This window comes from Crinia signifera, chromosome 2 (genome assembly GCF_055691185.1).
Source record: "Crinia signifera chromosome 2, ASM5569118v1, whole genome shotgun sequence".
Lineage (NCBI taxonomy): Eukaryota > Metazoa > Chordata > Amphibia > Anura > Myobatrachidae > Crinia > Crinia signifera.
This window is the reverse complement of record NC_139218.1, coordinates 59,286,932-59,307,448: the sequence shown is the minus strand read 5'-3', so window position 1 is coordinate 59,307,448 and position 20,517 is coordinate 59,286,932. Positions and strand designations below refer to the sequence as shown.

Below are 20,517 nucleotides of genomic sequence, written 5' to 3'. Positions count from 1 at the left end.
TATATATTGTCCAATTATTGGGCTAATTAGCCATTTATTCGTGAATCGGCCTGATAATTGGATAGCATGTACCACTGGCGTATTTACATTGGGTGCAATGCCTATACAACACACTCTACACTCATGTTTACATACTTACCTCTCCCTGTTGGTGCTGCAGCAGCAGCAACAAAAATCACCAGCAAAATGGCACTGGGGCCACAATGCCAGAGATTTGCACATGCGCAGTAGAGAAGTCTCCAGGAACAAGCCGCAGATGTCATGTTCCCAGAGACCGGCACACATGCGCAGTAGACACAATGCCAGTGTCTACTGTATCACAGAAAGGAGGGGACCTGCATGTAGTCTGCACACAGGCCCCTTCTCCTCTAGGATGTACCTAGCTTTACTATTGTAGAACTACTACTATAAGCAAGGCCAGGGCCGGTGCCAGGTTATCTGTCACCCTAGGCAAGACTCCTACCTCCTGCGAACCCCCGCCCCCCACCCCCACCCCAACAACCATTACTTACTCCAAATAAATCAAGTGAAAGTATAGATATACATAAAACTGTACACTGAATGCGTTAAAATATGCAGCAACAGCACATAGTAACAACCCAGAACAACATCTTACCTCCGGGTTGACAGGGGGTTGACAGGGGCCGGTTGACAAGGGTGGTGCTTTCAGCTGTCGCCATCTTCTAATGAATGGTGCAGGCTGGCTACGCCCCGAAAAGGTCACCGCTGCGCTGGTCAGGCACTAGTTCCTTCTGGTGCCGCTGGTGGGAAGTCCCTAGTTCCTGCTGCAGTTGCTGGCCGCCTAGCGCTGCTACCACTGGTGGTGAGACACTGGTCCCCGCTGATGCCACTGGTGAGGGGTGGGTGGCAGCGGGACCAGTGTCTCGCTACCAGCGATAGAAGCGCTAGACAGCCAGCGCTAGCAGAAGGAACCAGCGCCTCCCCTCCAGCAGCAGCCCATATACCGTGGTAACATTTTATTTTTTTTTTAAAGACCGGTGCTGGGAAAATAGGGGCAGCTATTACCGAATTCACTGCTGCCACCAATATACTTAATTTGAATGGTCTGAAGAGGCGCCCTCTAGTGGCCGGCGCCCCAGGCAGCTGCCTAATCCTGCCTAGTGGTAGCGCCGGCCCTGAGCAAGGCCATAGCTACACTAGGAGCAGGGAGTGTAGCTGCTATAGCGCCCTGAGAGGGGCCTGTCTTCCATATCAAAGTTTAATGTTTTATATACATTTTTCACCATAGGGTGGCACATATAGAGGCATTTACAAATGGTTGCCTTGTGGCCCACATTGTATATACTGTAGTTACAGCCCTGGCCCTGCTCATTGTAATGTGGTATCTAATTAACTGGCGGTCATTATAATGTTGCAGAATATGAACTGCGTGCAGTGAGGTCAGTGGCTGGATAGGCATTGGCTAGTATCAGAGCCAGAGCTTGCGACAGCCATCTTGGATTTAAAAAATGGCTCTGCGGCACCATTTTTGAAATGGGTGATCCTGCAACCTGTGCTCTAATGGCTGACATGGACGGATCCAGGCCTGCAGCCATAAAATCAGCCTAGACCCGCCACTGCCCCCCCTGATGCTCACTACTGCTGCTGCCGATGCCCACTGCAAATTGATGCCCTCTACCATGGCCATGAAGTCTGCCTGATCACACTTGTGATGAGCTGGCTAATATAATATACATTTGTATAAAATGAACGAAACATATCAGTCTGTGAGACTGGAAGCAGAATGGAGAGTTTTCCATTAACTTTACAGTACCATGAGTGCTGCGCTATTAAGTTAATGGAAGATCTGGACAACAGCATAGCCATAATGTAAGTGTCTCTCCATCTATGTTTATTAACTCAACACTTACATTGCGCTGCCTGACAGCCCTGGCTGACACTCTGGGCGGTATTCAATGAGGCAGAATCGCCAAGTTTTATGGCGATTCTGTGTTTTTTTCGTGTGTGCTGGCGATTTTTGGAGCTGAAAAAGCGAATCACCCTATTCAACGACCTCTATTCGCCGATGACGACCGGTGAATGAAGCACCAATCACCAAATGTTATTCTCTACAAATCGCCGGTTTTTGTCTATAGGAATTTTCATGGGGATTCGCCGGTAGTCGACGGGAATCACCATGAATCGCCAAAAGTGTATTCAATGAGAAGTTGGCGATTCTTATTTCTTGTTTCATATCGCCGTTCCTCACCGAGTGTCCCTCGTCATCTTTTTATGGTGAACTTTGTTATGAACCTGTGAAATAATTGGTTTTAAGTGTTTAATTTCACTCTGCAAGTGTAATCTAATATTATTTGCTGCCCTTGTGTGATTTGATGGTTGTAGAAGTGCTATACAAATATATATTTAATTTTTTAATTTTTTCTGGTATTTTTTTTCTCCAACAAAGCACTGTTCTTACCCATGGTGCACCTCACTTACCCATGATTCTCCTCCCCACCTCACTCCTTCGTTTGGCCTTTGAGGAGATTACACAGCTTTTGCAGTCTGCTGTATTGGAATCTTTTTTTCAGGGTAATTTGCATTTTTCTTGCATTTCACTGCAATTTCTTACAGTACTGAAGCTGTTTAGCCGTTGGGGGCGGCGATTCTCAGCCACGTTGAATAGGGTGACACAGCTAGTCCCGGCGACTCCCGACGAATCCCTACGCGTGGCGAATCGACGTAAAAAAAACGGCGAATGGCTGGCGAATCTGAAATCAGAATCGCCGTGACCAACGATTCACGTCATTGAATACCGCCCACTATCCCAGTACACCACTGACAGTGACAGCCGGATACAGTCACTGTCAGTGCTAGATCGGATGTCCAATGACATCCGCCTCAGTCACAGGGGCATGCTATCATATAGACTGTCAGGGGAAAGTTGTGAATGGGATTGTACTGATTGAACTGAAAAGAAACCCTTTGACGCATATAGGGATCCACCTTTATAGGGTTCTTTATCCACGTACTGATGTCTCCTTAAAACTGAAAGAAACCTTTATGTGAATGCCACCCACTTATGTGAAGTGAGTCATTTGGTTCCAACCTCCAGCGTCATCTAGAGATGTGACCAAACACTAATTAAGGATTTCATTTTTCTTTCTTTGATACATGTAACAGCGCTTTTTATGGAACATTGTTTTGTGTTTGTTGTGAGGATTCCAAAGGAGTGGTACCCCTAAATGTTTCATAGCTGCACTCTAAGGTGCAGGTGTTTCAAAATCCAATTGTTGTTTATTGATTCACATTTTGTACAGTACATATGATTCTTTCACTAGAATAAACTCCAGCCTGTTCATTTTCAGTGTTGATATATAAACAAAAACATTGGTTGCATTAGCAATTGCTGCAGCTGATTATGATCGTTTTAATGTAATATCATTTTTACTGAAACCTCATCAAACTCTAAGGTCATGTATTTTAAGTGCAGAGGGAGGGAGGATGTTGCTTAGTATAGCTGTTTAAAAAAAAAAAAAAGAGTTTCCTGGATTTAGTAAATGCTTTTTTTTTTTTCTTTACCAGGTTTTATTTTTTATGCAAAGGACCAGCCCCGTGGAGAACCTGCACCTCGTGTCAAGTCACACACACAATCAAAAATGATGTGCCCATGGAAGCTGAGGTTTGGAAACATTAAGGGTAAATCCTCCTATGATGCAACAGATTTAAACAACAATCTGTCTAAGGACAAGGGATTATCTCTCAGGTACAGTAATAAGAATCCAACTGCAAATGTTTATTTATCCCATTGAGTCTTCTTAGTTAGTGATCGGTGGCTTTAAATGACTATTGTACATTACTGTACCTATTCTGCTTTTGTACCATCATATATTGTAGCTTGAAGTTTTTGTTAGTAAGGAGTCTCTCTTAAAGATTTACTGTATAGAACTTTTCAAGATCAATTTATTTTCTATGGTCAAACTTTAAGGAGAAATACACGTTATATAACTGACAACAACAGACCATTGCTAACATGAAATGTATTATTATTATTATTATTATTACTACTCATAATAATTGTATTATTAAAGTTGATAAGTTTATTTTTTAGGCTTCAAATAATCATCTAATTTTATTTGTTTTGCCATATCTGTTTGGTGTTATTTACCTAATAATACCAGTGGCGTAAGTTCACCCCAGATGCCCAGAGGCAAGATGAATGTTGTTGCACCCCCACACACTTTATTATATATAATGCAATACAGTATGCTAAGGTGCCACTGACATATTTATGGTTTAAAGAAGGCACTCGGAGACAATGTATTTTCCAAAATGATGCATTGTACTGAGGACGGGAAAGCTGTCCAGAAACAATTAGACGACATGCTCTGAATACACTTTTCTTTAGAAGACAGCCAGTCGTCCCACAGCAGGGGCACACAGCCACCAACCCCACAGCAGGTGCACAGAGCCCCTATCCTCACAGCAGGGGCACACAGCCCCCATCCCTACAAGTACACAGCTCCCCATCCCCGCAGCAGGGGCACACAGCCCCCATCCCCATAGCAAGGGTTCATAGCCCCTCTTCCAACAGCAGTGCTACACAGACAGTCAGACACCTTTGAAAAGGGCATGCAGACCCTCTCCCCACAGCAGGGGTACACAGCTCACATCCCCAAGGGCATGCAGCCCCACTCCATACAGCGGTGGCATATTAAATGTGCGGGTTCCTGCCCATGCATAATATCTAATGAGCAGTGATCCAGCGCAGGCAGCGTACAACATCGGGAGGCAATTGAGCCAGTGCCCCCTTTAAGGCTGATGCCTGGCAGCAGATGACTCCATTGCCTCTCAGAGTTCCACCACTGAATAATACAGTATCATAGATATGCAGGTAATAATATACTACAGATTGTTTGCAATGGAAAGCCATGACCACCATCAGAAATTGTGGGGCCTTGGGCTGACCAAATAAGCAGTGAGGTCATCTCTGTCTCCTACATTTCACAAAGTTGCCACCCCGGACCCCTCTATGTTGAGGCCCAGGACACCCCCCACAGCCCCATCAAAGGGGAACCCTTTGATTTGGTAACGTAGGGGTACCTAGCCCTTATCTCTGCCACAGAGGCTAACTGTCATTCATATACCCCTTGTTATCATATGGGGCTTTCATCTTTTATATACCTCATGGCTAGGGCCAATCCCAAGCCCAGGGTTCCATTGGACCACCTTCCTTTTGTCTCACAGCCCCAGTGTACTCCTCCTTGTTGCCGGGGTACCTGAGCCTTTCTAGAAACAATTATTTTTTATTTTCTCTATATCGGTAAGGTTGTGTTGTCTTTTTACTCTGTATAAGATTAATACCAGAATACATCCAACAGGATCACATCTCATGAATATTTTGAACTTTTCTTAAAGCTGTTAGACCTACATTTTTAGGATTTTTAAACTTGTTTGACCATAATAACATCCCATTCTCAATAGAACTCCCATCTTCCCCATAGATTGGAAATAGCTGCAAAACATCGAAGTCCTCATATAATACCTATTTTATATATGCTAGGTGCCTTATAATGCAACAAATATTACCATACTGGCAACCAATATGTAAAAAAAAAAATCCAAACAAATAAACATGATTATGTCTTAAACTAGAAGTATTACTTCTTATATTAAACCTTTTTATAATTTTATTTTAAAGTTCTGTGAAACAAGAGGATTCCAAGTTCAATGGCATGAAAAAAGATATGGCAGAAATTCAATCTGCCTTAAAGGTAATTCTTGAATCATTTTGTTATCACTCTTGTTGAACTTAACAGGAGAACGACTATTCTATGTTGTGATCTTATACACCTTTTCCAATGTTAGGAAATACAAAAGGGACCCATCTCCTTCCTCCAACTTTGTGCTGCATAGTTTATAGCAGATTTTAATTTTCACTAGATTTGTTAAATATATGATTATATTAATCTCTTCCAGAAGAGTGTTGCAGAAAGCCATGGACAGTCACACCCCAGGTATTTGAGGCTCAAAAACTATGAGAATGGACAGATGTTACAAGACACTTTACATCTCAAAGCCAAACAGGTTTGTTGTATTGCTATAGCAAAATCATAGTCACAGTGTGTATGGCTTTCTTACAACCCATACATACTAGGCATTACTGGCCACGGACCATACAATTAATAATATCGGCCACAGGTCCAGATATTGTGCACACTGAACAAAATCGATATACTTCAGTGATGTCATTGGGACCCGCTGAACATGTGGGTCCTTTGGCTATATATACAAATGAACCTGCATGTACATCAATCATTGTTAAAGACAAGTGATAGCGCACACCGTTAACTAGATTGAGTGTACACACTAGGTGATATTGTGAAAGATATCGCTCAGAAGCCCCTAGTGAGAATGTGGCTTTAGTGGTGTGATATACACATGCATGAAATATAGGGCCTGGTTCTGGTTCACTCGCAAAAACACATTTTCCCTCTAATGGACAAAACCATGTGCACTACATGGGGGGCAGATGTAACATGTGCAGAGAGAATTAGATCTGGGTGAGTTATTTTGTTTCTGTGCAGGGTAAATACTGGCTGCTTTATTTTTACACTGCAATATAGATATCAGTTTGAAGTACAATCCCCACCCAAATCTAATTCTCTCTGCACAAGTAACATCTGCCCCCCTGCAGTGCACATGGTTTTGTCCATTAGAGAGAGAATTTGCTTTTGCGAGTGAACCAGAATCAGGCCCATTCTGTATTAGAATCCAGCCTGTGCCCCTATCCTGATGTGTGCTAATAAATGACAGCTTTTTTTTATCCACATGTGATTGGACAGGATGGAGTCATATTGACATAGATCTGTCATATTGTTAAACGGCCCATTCTTTAGTAAATATCTCCGTCAGTTTAATTTCTCACAAGGTTTATGTTGGCTTTTATTGAATTTCTGGGAATTTGCTTGTATAATGCCTGTCACAATTGCAGTGAATTTATTACCCTGATAACGCAGTGAGTTTCAACTTAATTTACAGAATCTTAGCTGCCAATCGTCTGTCTGTCACGGATCAGTTATGAACCCTAAGTGCTATCTCAGAGGTCCAAGGGACAAGCCAGTACCTCAAGATGTTCTTTTACCTCAAGCAATAGAGTTCATAAACCAATATTATAATTCTTTTAAAGAGTAAGTTGCTTTCCATGGTGCAGATTATTATTATTATTATTATTATTATTATTATTATTATTATTATTATTATTCTTTTTGTATAATATGCCAATTCTGTAAATTTAGGGGATCAATATATAAATACATAGCAGCTTATTAATCAACGGATATTATAACTTGTTGCAAATGATAAAACTATTTGCAGATGATAAATGGTTCTCCAACCAATCAGCTTCCAACTGCCATGTGTACGGTTCTTAACTGTCATGTGTTTGAAAAATGATAGTTGGGAGCTGATTGAAATCTATCATATGCAACGACTTTGATAATTCACAATGGGTGAGATTTATTAGGATGAGAGATCAGAAAGTGAGAGATGTGATAAGAAATCCCGAGTTTTTTTAAAGCGGCAATCATTTACACTGCAATACCACACTGGTTGTGCTGTGTAAATGTTTGTTGCTTTAAAAAAACTGGAGATTTCTTACCAAAGCTCTCACTTTCTGAATATCTCATCCTATTAAATCTCACCCAATAAGTTTTATAACTCATTAATAAATAGGCTTCACAAAATGATATGAAACAGTAGTTATAGATAAAGAGGTCTATTTATCAAAGACAAAAAGGTCTTAGTCCTCCAAAATGAGATGTTTTTTTCAGAAATTAGAGTTTCTACTTATTTATCAAAGCACTCCCACTTGTGAAGACTACAGCCAGCTAACACAAGCTTTCACCAGGGTAATTCTTTGATACATTCCCATGCAAAGCATATTTATCATGGTGAGTGTACCACTGCTGTCCTTTGATGACAAACACTAATTTTCCAGAAGGGTTGATAGCCTGATGGGCTGGTTCTGTCCAGTGGCGAAAGTTCGTCCCAGTTGCCCGGAGGCAAGATATATAGTTGTGCCCCCTCCCCACCCACGCACACAACCTTATATAATATATATGTCTGTTATGAAATATATATCTATATATGGAGATAGAGTGAGAGAACACATATATTTCAGAACTCAACCACAGAAGCGATATCGATGGATATGGATTTAAACTTGCAGAAGTGCCCCCTTAGGAGCAGGAGCCCGGCGGCAGATGACTCCGTTGCCTCCCAGAGTTCTGCCTCTGGTTCTGTCATCAGGAGGCCTGGCCAAGCTGCTCTGCATCCTGGCACTCTGCTCTGGCAGCATGCTTAGATGGGGCTTAATGCAAGTGTAACTTACAGCATGCCCCTGTAAAGCGTGGTCTCGACAAATTTTACCACTGGCTTACTCACCAGTGGCGTGGACAGATAGAACGTCAGGATGATTTTTTCCCACAAGTCACCCCTGCTGGCTGCCTATTGTCAGTGGAGCGATGAGCATCGTCTAGCTGTTCTGGTGACTTTTTGAGTGGCGATAGAAAATCTGTCTTTGCGGACTTCTTTGATAAATATGCCCCATAAATTGTGTTATTGTACAGGCTGTTTGAAGTAAAACCATGTTTTCTATGTTGCAGAAGGTCAGGAATTGTTGGGTCCATGCTGAGCTATTTCTGTAAAAAGGTTTCTCATATAGAAATCTATACATAGACAGCAATGTTGATTGTAATTTAGCTACCTGGGCTTATGTGCTTTACTTTAAAATTATTTGTTTAGGCCACAGATAGAAAAATATCTTAAAAGACTGGAAACAATTAACGTAGATATTGAACGTACTGGAACATATCAACTAACTCAGGATGAGCTGGAATTTGCAGCCAAGCAGGCCTGGAGAAATGCTCCCAGGTGCATAGGCCGGATTCAGTGGAATCATTTACAGGTAAACAAAAGATATATTGTTTTTTATAAAAAAAAATATATTTTTTTCTTTTATGGAAACTTCAACATGTGACAATATAGTGTTTAGAATATATCAGAGTCTGAAGACAATTTCTACGGGTGTGGTATGACACACCGACAGTCGGGATTCCGACAGTCATTTCTCCGACGTCGGAATCCCGACTGCACAGCAGGGGGAGCGCAATGAAGCCCCTTGCGTGCTTGCTGCGCTCACCACGCTGCGGGCACGGTGGCGAGCTGCGCTCGACACCTATTTTATTCTCCCTCTATGGGGGTCGTGGACCCCCACGAGGGAGCAGTCGGGATTCCGACGTCGGAGTAATGACTGTTGGAATCCCGACTGTCGGGGAGCCGCCCGGCACCCATTCCTACACCATACTTCTAGCTGGATTTTCTGTCCTAATAACTGTCCTGTCCCCGGTGCAGCAATGTTTAAATTACTTGTACCTGTCTTACGTTGTATTGTACTGTAAATCCTTGTTTTCTTGTTCTTGGTTGAGTCCATAAAAACACTGGTCGTTCCCCTGCTCGGGGGCGGGCGGTTGATGTCACATGACTTCAACACCCGCCCCGAACTCAGTCATCTCCGGCCAAGATAAAAGTCAGTCTCTAGACTGACATTTATCTGCGAACGGGGGGAAAAAATCATTCGATGGTCAGCGATCATCGAATGATTTTTTGTCCGTGTGACAGCATGCGAGGGGATGTGTAAGCGTACACATCCCCTCGCATGCAAATGTGGGGATTCGCACAGCGCATGGTGTGGGCGGTCGAGTGGCGGGTGGCATTTACCTGTTCACTAGGCTGCAAACATACGCAGCCTAGCGAACAGGTCTGAATCAGGCCCTTTGTAAGGTGCTGCGGAACCATTAAAATAAAAGATGATGAGACTGCTACTAATAATAAGACAATAAGGAAATTATTGTACTGACATTTGAATGAAAATAAATCTGAAACTACATCCATTAATATACAAAGTTAAAAGGAAATTGGGGGTTCATTAAGAAAAATAAGATTTTCATACCACAAAGTACTTTGGACACAGTTAAATATTGCTTCTTTGGTAAAGATCAGAAGAACCTATATCAGGGTTGCCGACTTTATAATTCTCCTCTCTGGGAGAAGCCCGGAGAGGAGAGTGCCAGCAGCCGCTCAGGGGGTGGGGCTTAAGTATGACGTCACTAAGCTCCGCCCCCATGATGGCAAACTACTGAATTCACGAATTTCCGTGGAGGGGGCGGGGCTAAAACGACGCGATTGTGTCATTTTAGCTCTGCCCCCTCCTCTGAAACCCGAGGATTGCGGCATTTTAATGCCGCGATCCGGGGCACAGGGGGGGTCCCCCCTGAATCCAGGAGGGTTGCCCACCCTTCCGGGGGGCCGGGAGGGGGTCCCAATTTTCCAGCCATTCCGGGAGAGTCGGCAACCCTGACCTATATGAAATGGTCACAAGTAGCCAAAACATTTTCTTGTAGAATTCTCTTTTTATAGAGATGCCTCCAACCAATTTATATAGAATATGAAAAATAATTTCTCTGTAAATATTATGGGCCAGATGTATCAAGCTTCAAAAAGTGATAAGGTGAAGAGTGATAAACAGCCAGCCAATCAGCTCCTACCTGTCTCGTTACAGGCCGGGTTTGAAAAATGACAGGCAGGAGCTCATTGGCTGGTCGTTTATTACTCTCCACTTTATCACTTTTTGAAGCTTGATACATCTAGCCCTATGGGTGAGTTGTACTACGCTTTGAAAAGTGATAAAATGAAGAGTGATAATCCACCAGCCAATCAGCTCCTACCTGTCATTTTTCAAACCCGGCCTGTGACATGGTAGTTAGGAGCTGATTGGATGGAGGTTTATCACTCTCCATTTTATCAATTTTCAAGCTTAGTACATCCGGCCCTATAAGAGTTGGCGAGTTATTCTGTATCCCCCAACTGTGTTTTTAAGTCTTAGATTTGTACCCTTGGGAGAATGTTTTCCTCTTCCTGGGAATACCTTTTTTAAGCCACTGAAGAGCAACAGGTGGTCCTAGTGCCTCACCTGCAGCCCCCCCAGCTATGGCCTGTATCACTTATTGTAATCCCTGCTGATAAGTTATTACAGATAGCTCCCTCTTTCTTTGAGCAAATGCATTGTTCAAATATATTACCGCATTCAAGGGTATTTTACAGCCCATCTGTAGGTTAGAGGGCCACCTATGCAACGACCGTGTGTCAGGTTGCCTATCACTGCCTTAAGAAGTTATGTTATTATCTATATTTTACTTTATAATAGATACATGAGTGCATTATATATAGACAAGCTCCACTCCTTCTTGGTGTCTGCCTTTAGATCCACCTCACCCCTTTCTATCCATCCCATTGGCAGGGTTCTGTCCTTGGTCCCAAGCACTTCTCCCTGTACTTCTTCTCTATCCCATCGACATGTAATTAAACCTTCCTCTCCTGACCTGATCCCTTCTGTCTTCTATCAGGTATTCATCTGCCTCTCTGCCATCTCCTTCTCGATGTTAACGCTCAATATTGACAAAACCAAACTCCTTATTTTACCCCCTAACAAAGTTATTTCCCTGTTTCCCTAGTTGTTGCTCCACACTTTCCTTTGCTCTTATTTGGCTTATTGTCCTCTTTTGCAGTTCCATATCTGCCACTCCCCTAAAACTGCACTGGCTCCCATTCACCTACAGAATCCTTCTAACCCTCACATACAAGGCCCTCTCTAACTTCCTTGCTCCCCAAACTCATCTCTTACATACTGCCTCCCACCCTTTGCAATCAGCCAATGAGAGTCACCTCTCTTTTACACTGGTAACTGCATGTCACATTCAAATCCAAGATTTCTCCCGTGCTGCCCCCTTCACTGGAATGAGCTCACTTGTGCGCTACCTTGTACACCTTCAAATGTGCATTGAAACTCCCCTGATATATTGGAGAGAGATATGCTGTAATTCCCACCCATTTTCAATTACAAAAGCATTCCCCATAGGATTTTAAAATATTAAAATATGGATATGTAATTGTCAAATACCAGAGAGCCTTCATTTCTTATTGCCTGGTTAATCAAGGACACAAAAATATATAATTATCAGGACTTAAGGTCAGATTTATGTTTGTTGGCAAAGCAAAAAACACACAACTGGTAGAAAAACATTCCACGTTGCTGGTGGGGCAGATGTAACGTGCAGAGAGAGCTACAGTGGTACATTCAAAGTAAAATCTATATTGCAGTGTAAATAAAAAAAAGACTGGTAGAATAGGAAAGAGTGTCCATACAGTACAACAATGAAAATTAAATATTTCTGGTACAAATGATTAGTATACATAAGACTTAATAATGTAATATTGAAATGTTAATTGTTTATGTGGCATAATAACTTTAAATAAATTGTATGACAGCTTGAATTTTCCCAGTGATGACTAAGTATTTTGCATTCAAGGTGTTTGATGCCAGAAACTGTAAGACAGCTAAAGAAATGTTTGAGCTCATCTGCCGTCATATAAAATATGCAACAAATGGTGGGAATTTAAGGTAATTTTACTTTCTAGAACATATAATGATTATCCAGTTATTGATAAATGTTGATATGAAAATAATTGGCCAATTGTTGACATTGACAAAAGGTTGATCATCGAAAGTTCGACCTTGACACAATCAAAAGTTCAACATACTTTAACATCTTCATGGACTCGGACGAGAAATTATAATGCCCAAAGCTTGGCGAGCCATGCGAGGGTACCCACTATACTAATTGGGGGCTTATGTCAATATTGACGCGCAAAAAACCCTCATGTCTACCTTTTCACGTGTCTCCTTTTTTCTCATCGACCTTTTGCAAGTTGACATCTTGATATCGACCTGTTGATTTTCTAGCTAGACAATAAAAATAAGAATTCATTGAGAATTATTCATTTAAATTAATTGCAAACAGAGTTCTTAAGATTTTTTAAATCTTGTAAAGTTTTGTGACAGATTAACCAAACACAATGGGTGAGATTTAATAAGATGAGAGATTCAGAAAGTGAGAGTTGATAGCCAATAAGATCCTGCTTTGAAATCAGAGTAAATCAGAGTAAATCAGAGCCTGCACATCTCTACTATAAATGGAGCTGGGGTGAAGAGTGTTACTATGTGGTATAGTATAACAAAACAGACCAAAATAATTTACACTTAATGGGCCCCATACATCAGCAATCACAATTAATGGATTTCCAGATCCAGGGATTTTTTGGCCAGATAAATGGATTTTACAATCTATCTGACTTTGCCCACACATTACAGATTTATTTCAGTGATCGGCAGATTTTTCCATCTAAAGATTGCATCTTCATATCTGGAAATTGCCCAATCGATTGCTGTTCATAATGTAAATAGATAAAGAAGATGAATTGGGAATGCCCACACATATAAAAAAAGATCTGCAGATAATACCAGATTATTAAACATGTTTAAAAACCTGATTAAGCAATCGATTGGCGATTTTGATTGGGATTGCCAAAAGGGGGAGCCCACACATCTAAAATTAATTGTGGCAATCATCTCCATATCTGAAAATTGTCACAATTAATTGCTGATGTATGGGGCCCTTAAGACTACATTTTGCCTGAGACACTTAAAAGACTGCAACAAAATGTAGTATGAAGAGAACATTTTGCAAAACAGATTTAAAAATCTTTTTGCTAGTTACAAAAGGTTCCCCGTGGTTGAGTTCATGTTTATACTAAAGGTGCACATAAAGATCAAGATCATCAAATTCTGTAGAAAGACATTGCAGCTCAATTTTCACTTGCAGATTCCTGTACTTGAAGCCTAAATTCCCATTGAGAATGGCACAACTGAGAAACTGCAAAAGACCCTTATGACTGTACTCATTAAGGGGCCTATTCATTAATGTGGCCTTTATAGGGGGTGTGGTATAGCTCACCGACAATATCTAGTCAGACAGTCAACAGGTCAGACATTGATTGGGGTGGTAAAGTATGAACAAGTCAGTTTAAAGAAAAGTCGGTTGTCGGGATATGGAGTGCGATGGCATCTCTAACTACTGCATGTCTAACTTTTGTCAATGTCTAACTAATGCATATCTAACTTTTGGTGTCGACCTATTGACTGTCTGACTAGACATTGTGGGTGAAATTTAATAGGATGAGAGATTCAGAAAGTGAGAGTTTTGGTAAGAAATCTCCAGTTTTTTTAAAGCGGCAATCATTTACACTGCAAAATCAAACTGGTTTTGCAGTGTAAATGATTGCCGCTTTTAATAAAAAACCTGGTGATTTCTTACCAAATCTCTCACTTTCTGAATCTCTCATCCTATTACATTTCACCCTGTGTGTCAGCTGTCTGGAACCCAATTTTGTATCCACTGCTGCTAATTGCAGCAAGTTGAATATACATTTATCAGAGCCATCTCAAACTTGGCACTACATTTTACTGTACTTTTGAAGAAATTAAGGGATAATGAGTAGATCCCTTAAGAGCCATTTAAAGAACAGCAAGATGACAAAACAACCAGGTTTTTAGTTTTGTGGACCAAGATTGTGATATCTGTAGGGTAGTGGAAAATTTTCCTCTTCTTGTGGAAAAGCTGGATGGATTGAAGCTGTTCTTTATTACTAAATAAATGTAAAAATATGATTTGATTTTCAGGATGGAATTATTTAACAGCATTGACAATGGTGTACAAGGCACCAGTAGATGAGTAGATACGCAACTTTTTCTTCCACATAAAAGGCTTCAATTCTCCTGGCCATTCAACCAGAAACCCATCCTCATTGTCATACTTGCATTGAAATTAATTTTGCGCCTTTGAATTGCATTTTGTCAAAAACATACTGTAATTTCTAGGTACTGGTACCCTTCAGTGAATGTAGTAAACTACATACAAACACACATGTAATAACAGAAGGCCCACTGTTCCTTAATGCTCTATCATAAGTTAAGGCATACTGAAGCTAAACTAATCAGTATTTCCGACAAAATATTTTAATGAGGAGTGATTCATAGTGTAAGTTGGTTGTATTACCTTCCTACTGTTTCCACTGTGCACATTATATGAAATATCATCCAATTTACAAATTCAGCTTATTGCCCCGTACACATGATGCAATTCTGACTAGCTTTTGATTAGATTTTGACTATGTAGTCAAAATCAAATCAAAATCGAAGAGACATCGAACGTTTTTCAGGCGCATTTGATGCCAATTCGATCCTGATGCGGAGGTGCCGTGGCAATGAAATCGAATAGAAAAATAGACAAGACTATATAGAACAGATCTAATGCATTTTGCTTGCCATGCAATTCGATCCTGATTTAATCCCGGTCGGATAGGGATCGAAAAGCAAGACAATCGCACTGTTTGTACTCCCCTTTAGATTGATTTTATGGGGGTATTCGCAAAAGAAGTGCGAGTACATATCAAAGGATGCTAGGCAGATAAGTGTGTCCCCATGATACATATGGATTATAAATAACTTTTAGTGTTAAGGCCCCCATACACTGGTTCAACTTGTCTCAGGCACAAGTCGGACCTAATTTCCTTTGAACTCTCCAGGCAGCTCCCTGGGTGGGCTTCCATACGATTTGGCACTCAATGTGCTGATATATGCGTAAAATCTCATGTACAGTAAAAGGACTCCCGGGGAGTCAATGGAAGTCGGATGCGATACATCACGGGTGCTAAGAAGCAACCGCCATGTGCCGCTGATGGCTTAGATTCTGATTTATTCTATGTGCTGAATGTAGGCTCCGAAGCAATTGCAAGGGAACGCACCTCAGATCCGATCTGATGTCAAACCCCTTTGATTTGGCCAGTTTTCATCTATTACAGTATATCAGGCCAATCCGTCAGAATCGGATGAAAACAGTCCAAATCGCACCAGTGTATGGGCACCTTTACATGTATTTACTATATAAGCGGTACAAAACTCTTTTTGAACATTTCATTTTTCTTTTGACGGAACTTCAAGGAAAACATGTATTTTCTTGCAAAGATATACACAAAGCATTCTTTTCTTTCTCTCAGGTCCACAATCACCATATTTCCTCAGCGGACCGATGGAAAACACGACTTCAGAGTGTGGAACAGTCAGCTGATTCGTTATGCAGGATTTCAAATGCCAGATGGATCAATCATTGGAGATCCTGCCAGCATAGAGTTTACTGAGGTATTTCCGTTTTAAGCATCCAAGTGACAAGTATACAATCTGCAGGACACCCATTTATATATATATATATACTCCGCCCTATGCAATAGCACCTTTCAGTACTGATGTCAGCATAGTAAGGACCAGCCATTAGCTGGCTACATAGTCAGCAATAAATCCTAAGTATTATAGTTGTTTTTCTATTTTCCTCACAAAATGATGCAATATTTATACTTACTTATATATTTATGAGACATTGGGTGAGATCTAATAGGATGAGAGATTCAGAAAGAGAGAGATTTGGTAAGAAATCTCCAGTGTTTTTTAAAGCGGCAATAATTTACACTGCAAAACCAGTTTGATTTTGCCGTGTAAAATGATTGCCGCTTTAAAAAAACTGGAGATTTCTTACCAAATCTCTCACTTTCTGAATCTCTCATCCTATTAAATCTCACCCATAGGGTCTGCCTCACCGCTAGCTATGCCCACATGGCACTGGCCACACCCACACAGCACCTCCCCTTCTCATAATAGGCCCTTGTAAATATCTAGCCTCAGGCCTTTGTATACATTAATCCAGCTCTGTTTAATTAAGTGTAAGGTAAATAAAAAAAATGTTATACAGTATATTAGCTACACTACAGTAGTTAAAAAGATTTTAAAAGCTGTGTAAACTTGTCTTTCTAGCTTTGTATACAGCTTGGGTGGAGGCCAAATTACGACCAATTTCAGATTCTTCCTTTGGTGCTGCAGGCAAACGGTGAAGACCCTGAATTGTTTGAAATACCAAAAGAAATTATAATGGAAGTCATATTGGAGCACCCAAAGTAAGTCCCCAACCAGACTAGCACTGAACACTCTTTGCTATATAAAGCCAATAGAAATATATCGCTCTAGCTTGTCTAATGTTTGAAGCAAATATCCAACTAATTTACATTTTTAATCAGTTGTGAGGGGAAATGGTTTCTAGGGGAAATGGCACTCTGGGGGCGGGTATTCTGCGGGGCAAGGACACAAACACTTGGCAAGCAAATCAGAAACACCCCCTTAATGTGTGCCAAGAAAACATTCCCTCTTACCATTACACCAACACTGTCACATCCCAAACCATTTACACAAAGCGAGATTAATCCAGGGGCTCAAATTGTTTATATTTCATGTTTTCTGCTGCAACATCTGCATATTGCTGCAGAAATCCAGATTTACCAGAGTAGGCAAAACAATTCTAGTCTTTACCTGCCCAGTGTTGGAGAGCCAGTTTCCTATCTATAGATGTTCTGGATTTCAAGGAAAATTGGATAGATATCGGATTGGATCTGAAATCTATTTTTATGTGGGCACTTTTAGTCGTTTAGGTTAGATTTTATACCCATATTGGTCTTGGTCCAAACAACAACTGAATCTCTTCACCACAAACTGAATAGTTTTATACAATGGGAAGCAACCACATTTTATCTATTTATGTATTAATAATGGTCCACCAGACTGCAAAAGGTCTTCGTGGGCTGAATGACGGCATGGTATGAGCTGCTGACAGGTGGAATTCCGTCTTTAGACCGATATTGGAATCGTGATTGCCTGGACTTTGACGGGGGGAAGCGAGAACTTTCAAGCCTCTTGCAGGCTTGGTGGCTCGCTGCACTCACCACAGGTTCTATTCTTCTTCTATGGGGGTCATGGACCCGAGGGAGAATATCCCCGGTAAGTCGGGATCATGACTGTCGGCAGTGGCGTAACTACCTAATTTTCGCCCCCCCCCCCCCGCCGCACATTTTTCGGCGCCCACCTTCCCTCCCTCCCCTCGGCGCCCTCCCTCCCCTCCCTGCCCTCGGCGTACCTGACCGGCCGCATCTGCAGTCATGGTCCAATCTCTCCCGGCGCCGGCTCCTGCTGCTATAATGAAAACGGACTCTTAGAAAATGGCTGCCCCCATACTGCAGACAGAAAACTGTCTGCAGTATGGGGGCAGCCATTTTCTAAGTGCCCATTTTCATTATAGCAGCAGGAGCCGGCACCGGGAGAGACGGGACCGTGACGGCAGGGCACCAAACAGCAGCGGGTAAGTGGTAACTATAGCCCCGCAGACCCCCGGCGCCCACTTGTTCTCTGCGCCTCCCCGCCACCGCGGGGGCTGCGGAGCTATAGCTACGCCACTGACTGTCGGGCTTTTAACAGTCAGGCTTCAGACATCGGTCTACTTGCATTTGGAATCCCGACTGTCGGGAGGCCATCTGGCATCCCTGAATGATATGGTCAACCAGCAATTTTGGCCTGGGGTTAGTAGGATGGAAAAGTGAAGAAAGATAAAATAAGTGAGGATATTTTTGTACAATGTAATTGGAAAGGAAAGGTTTATAAAGGTTATGTGGGTGGTGTGGAGTTTTTTTAATAGAACGCTTGAAGGCTGGGAGACTAAAACAGAGTCTTATTGTGCACAAGAGGGTATTTTACAAAGTTGCAGCCCACAGAAAGTCCTGCAATTGTTAATAAGAGCGAACAATGAGTGTGGATGAGAGATTTAGATGCTGTGAGGTGTGAAGAGGTCGGCTTTGGGAGATACTTTGAGAAAAGCGAAGAAAGAGTACGTTGGTGTAGTTTGGTTCATGGACTTGTGCATATGTAAAAGTATTTTATATTGAATATGGTATAATACAGGTAACCAATGGAGGGACTGACAGAGCAGTTTAGCAGATGATAAACATCTGTTGAGGTAGATAAACTTTGCATGGATTTAGTATGTAAGTATTTGTAGTTGTAAGAGTCTGTATTGGGGAAGACCAGTAAGGAGACTATTGCATTAATCAATGCGGGAGATAAAGAGAGCATGTATTCGTTTCAGCAGTGTCTTGTGTAAGATATAGTTGTACTTTGTATATGTTATTTAGATGCCTTTAGACAGTTCAAAGTCAAGAATTACACCTAGGCAGTGAGCTTGAGGGGTGGGATCTCAGCAGTTCTCAGAAATATCAGGTTGGTAACTACTATTGGTCGGTGGTGGAAATATAATTATTTCTGTTTTTGAAATATTCATTTTGAGGTGATAAGGTATTTGCATGAATGAGTAAGGTGAACACTGGAATGTTTTATACTGAAAATCAAAATACTCTGTGTCATTGGTTTTCTTTGTTTTTTGTTTTTCAAAGGTTTGAGTGGTTTAAGGAGCTGAACTTGAAGTGGTACATAGTACCTGCAGTCTCCAACATGCTTCTTGAAGTTGGAGGAATTGAATTTACAGCATGCCCCTTTAATGGCTGGTACATGGGAACAGAAATTGGTGTTCGAGACCTTTGTGATGTTCAACGTTACAATGTTCTAGAGGTAATTTTAATAAGGGATGTGCAGGTTTTAATTGGGCACAGCTTAAAAACTTAAGTTCCGCATCTGTAAAACTGGGTACACGGCCAATATCCATTGACGGGTGTGTACCCTCGATACACCGGTGAACAATGTAATTCACAGACATATCACATTGGTTGTGTAGCACAGTCGATGAGCGATATACTTTATCTGTAGATATATTCGGCCATCTGGCTGATATACTTACAATACAAGTGAAGAGAACCTCCGAAGTTGACCTAAATGTCTCTAAATGTAAATGTAAATAATATATACATATAATTCTGTCCACAATATGTGTAGATAATATAGTATTTATTCAGTCATTGTCTGGATTGTCCTTAATGGATAGTCACATATGTTATGTATTATTTACCTCCTTGTTACATTTAGAAATAGAAGGCGCAACTTCGGAGGTTCTCTCCACTTGTATTTATGCTTCTGAATGTGTTTGGCGACGCATTGCCGATTACCACCTGGGTTGCAGCCTATAGGCGCAGTGTGTTCTGTTCATTTGTTTAGTTGTTGCAGGGACGGCCAGTGACTGACATTGACTGGGCAGGCATTTCAATGTACACGACACATCGGGCGAATGATTGATAAGTATGTATGCACTTACCGATCATCAGATAGGTCAGCAGTTTGGCCAAAAGGCCGATCTGTTAGCCAGGTACACACCTAGAATAGGGGATTACTGCATAGTTCCAAAACTCTATTATACCATGCCCTCCAACATCTGAAGAGCAAAAACCGTACAAATTTAGAAAAGGGGGCATGGCCACAGGTAAAGGGGGCATACAGTATACCCTGTTGCCAGGAGCAGGACATGTATATTTAACACAGTTACAGCTCTACTTGCAGCTGAAGTGGCCCAAGTGGGTGGTAAAGGGGCATTCATGCGTAAGATGAGTATAGCAAGGGGGGCATTACAGTGTTAGAGAGAGTTGTGTGTACACAAAATACCAGTTTCAGATGGATCTTAAATTCAGGATAGGGCTAGTGCATACTTGCCTACCTTACCACCGCAAAATATACACACACACACACACACACACACACTACTGTAACTCTCTATGATTCAGAGTCTGTTGCAATTTTTCCCAATA

At 41.5% G+C, this 20,517-nt stretch overlaps 1 protein-coding gene across 1 annotated transcript in view; it reads left to right on the top strand.

The window, feature by feature from the left end:
- The first annotated feature begins 3,599 nt into the window (after positions 1–3,599).
- The window catches only part of NOS2 (nitric oxide synthase 2), a 59,551-nt gene continuing 42,633 nt past the window's right edge, over positions 3,600–20,517 (top strand). The window contains exons 1-9 of the mRNA XM_083170682.1: positions 3,600–3,706; positions 5,642–5,714; positions 5,920–6,027; positions 6,982–7,130; positions 8,746–8,908; positions 12,369–12,460; positions 15,955–16,096; positions 16,763–16,902; positions 19,219–19,393. Of these exons, the coding sequence (XP_083026808.1) occupies positions 3,600–3,706; positions 5,642–5,714; positions 5,920–6,027; positions 6,982–7,130; positions 8,746–8,908; positions 12,369–12,460; positions 15,955–16,096; positions 16,763–16,902; positions 19,219–19,393 (1,149 nt within the window). The remainder of the gene's footprint in view (positions 3,707–5,641; positions 5,715–5,919; positions 6,028–6,981; positions 7,131–8,745; positions 8,909–12,368; positions 12,461–15,954; positions 16,097–16,762; positions 16,903–19,218; positions 19,394–20,517) is intronic.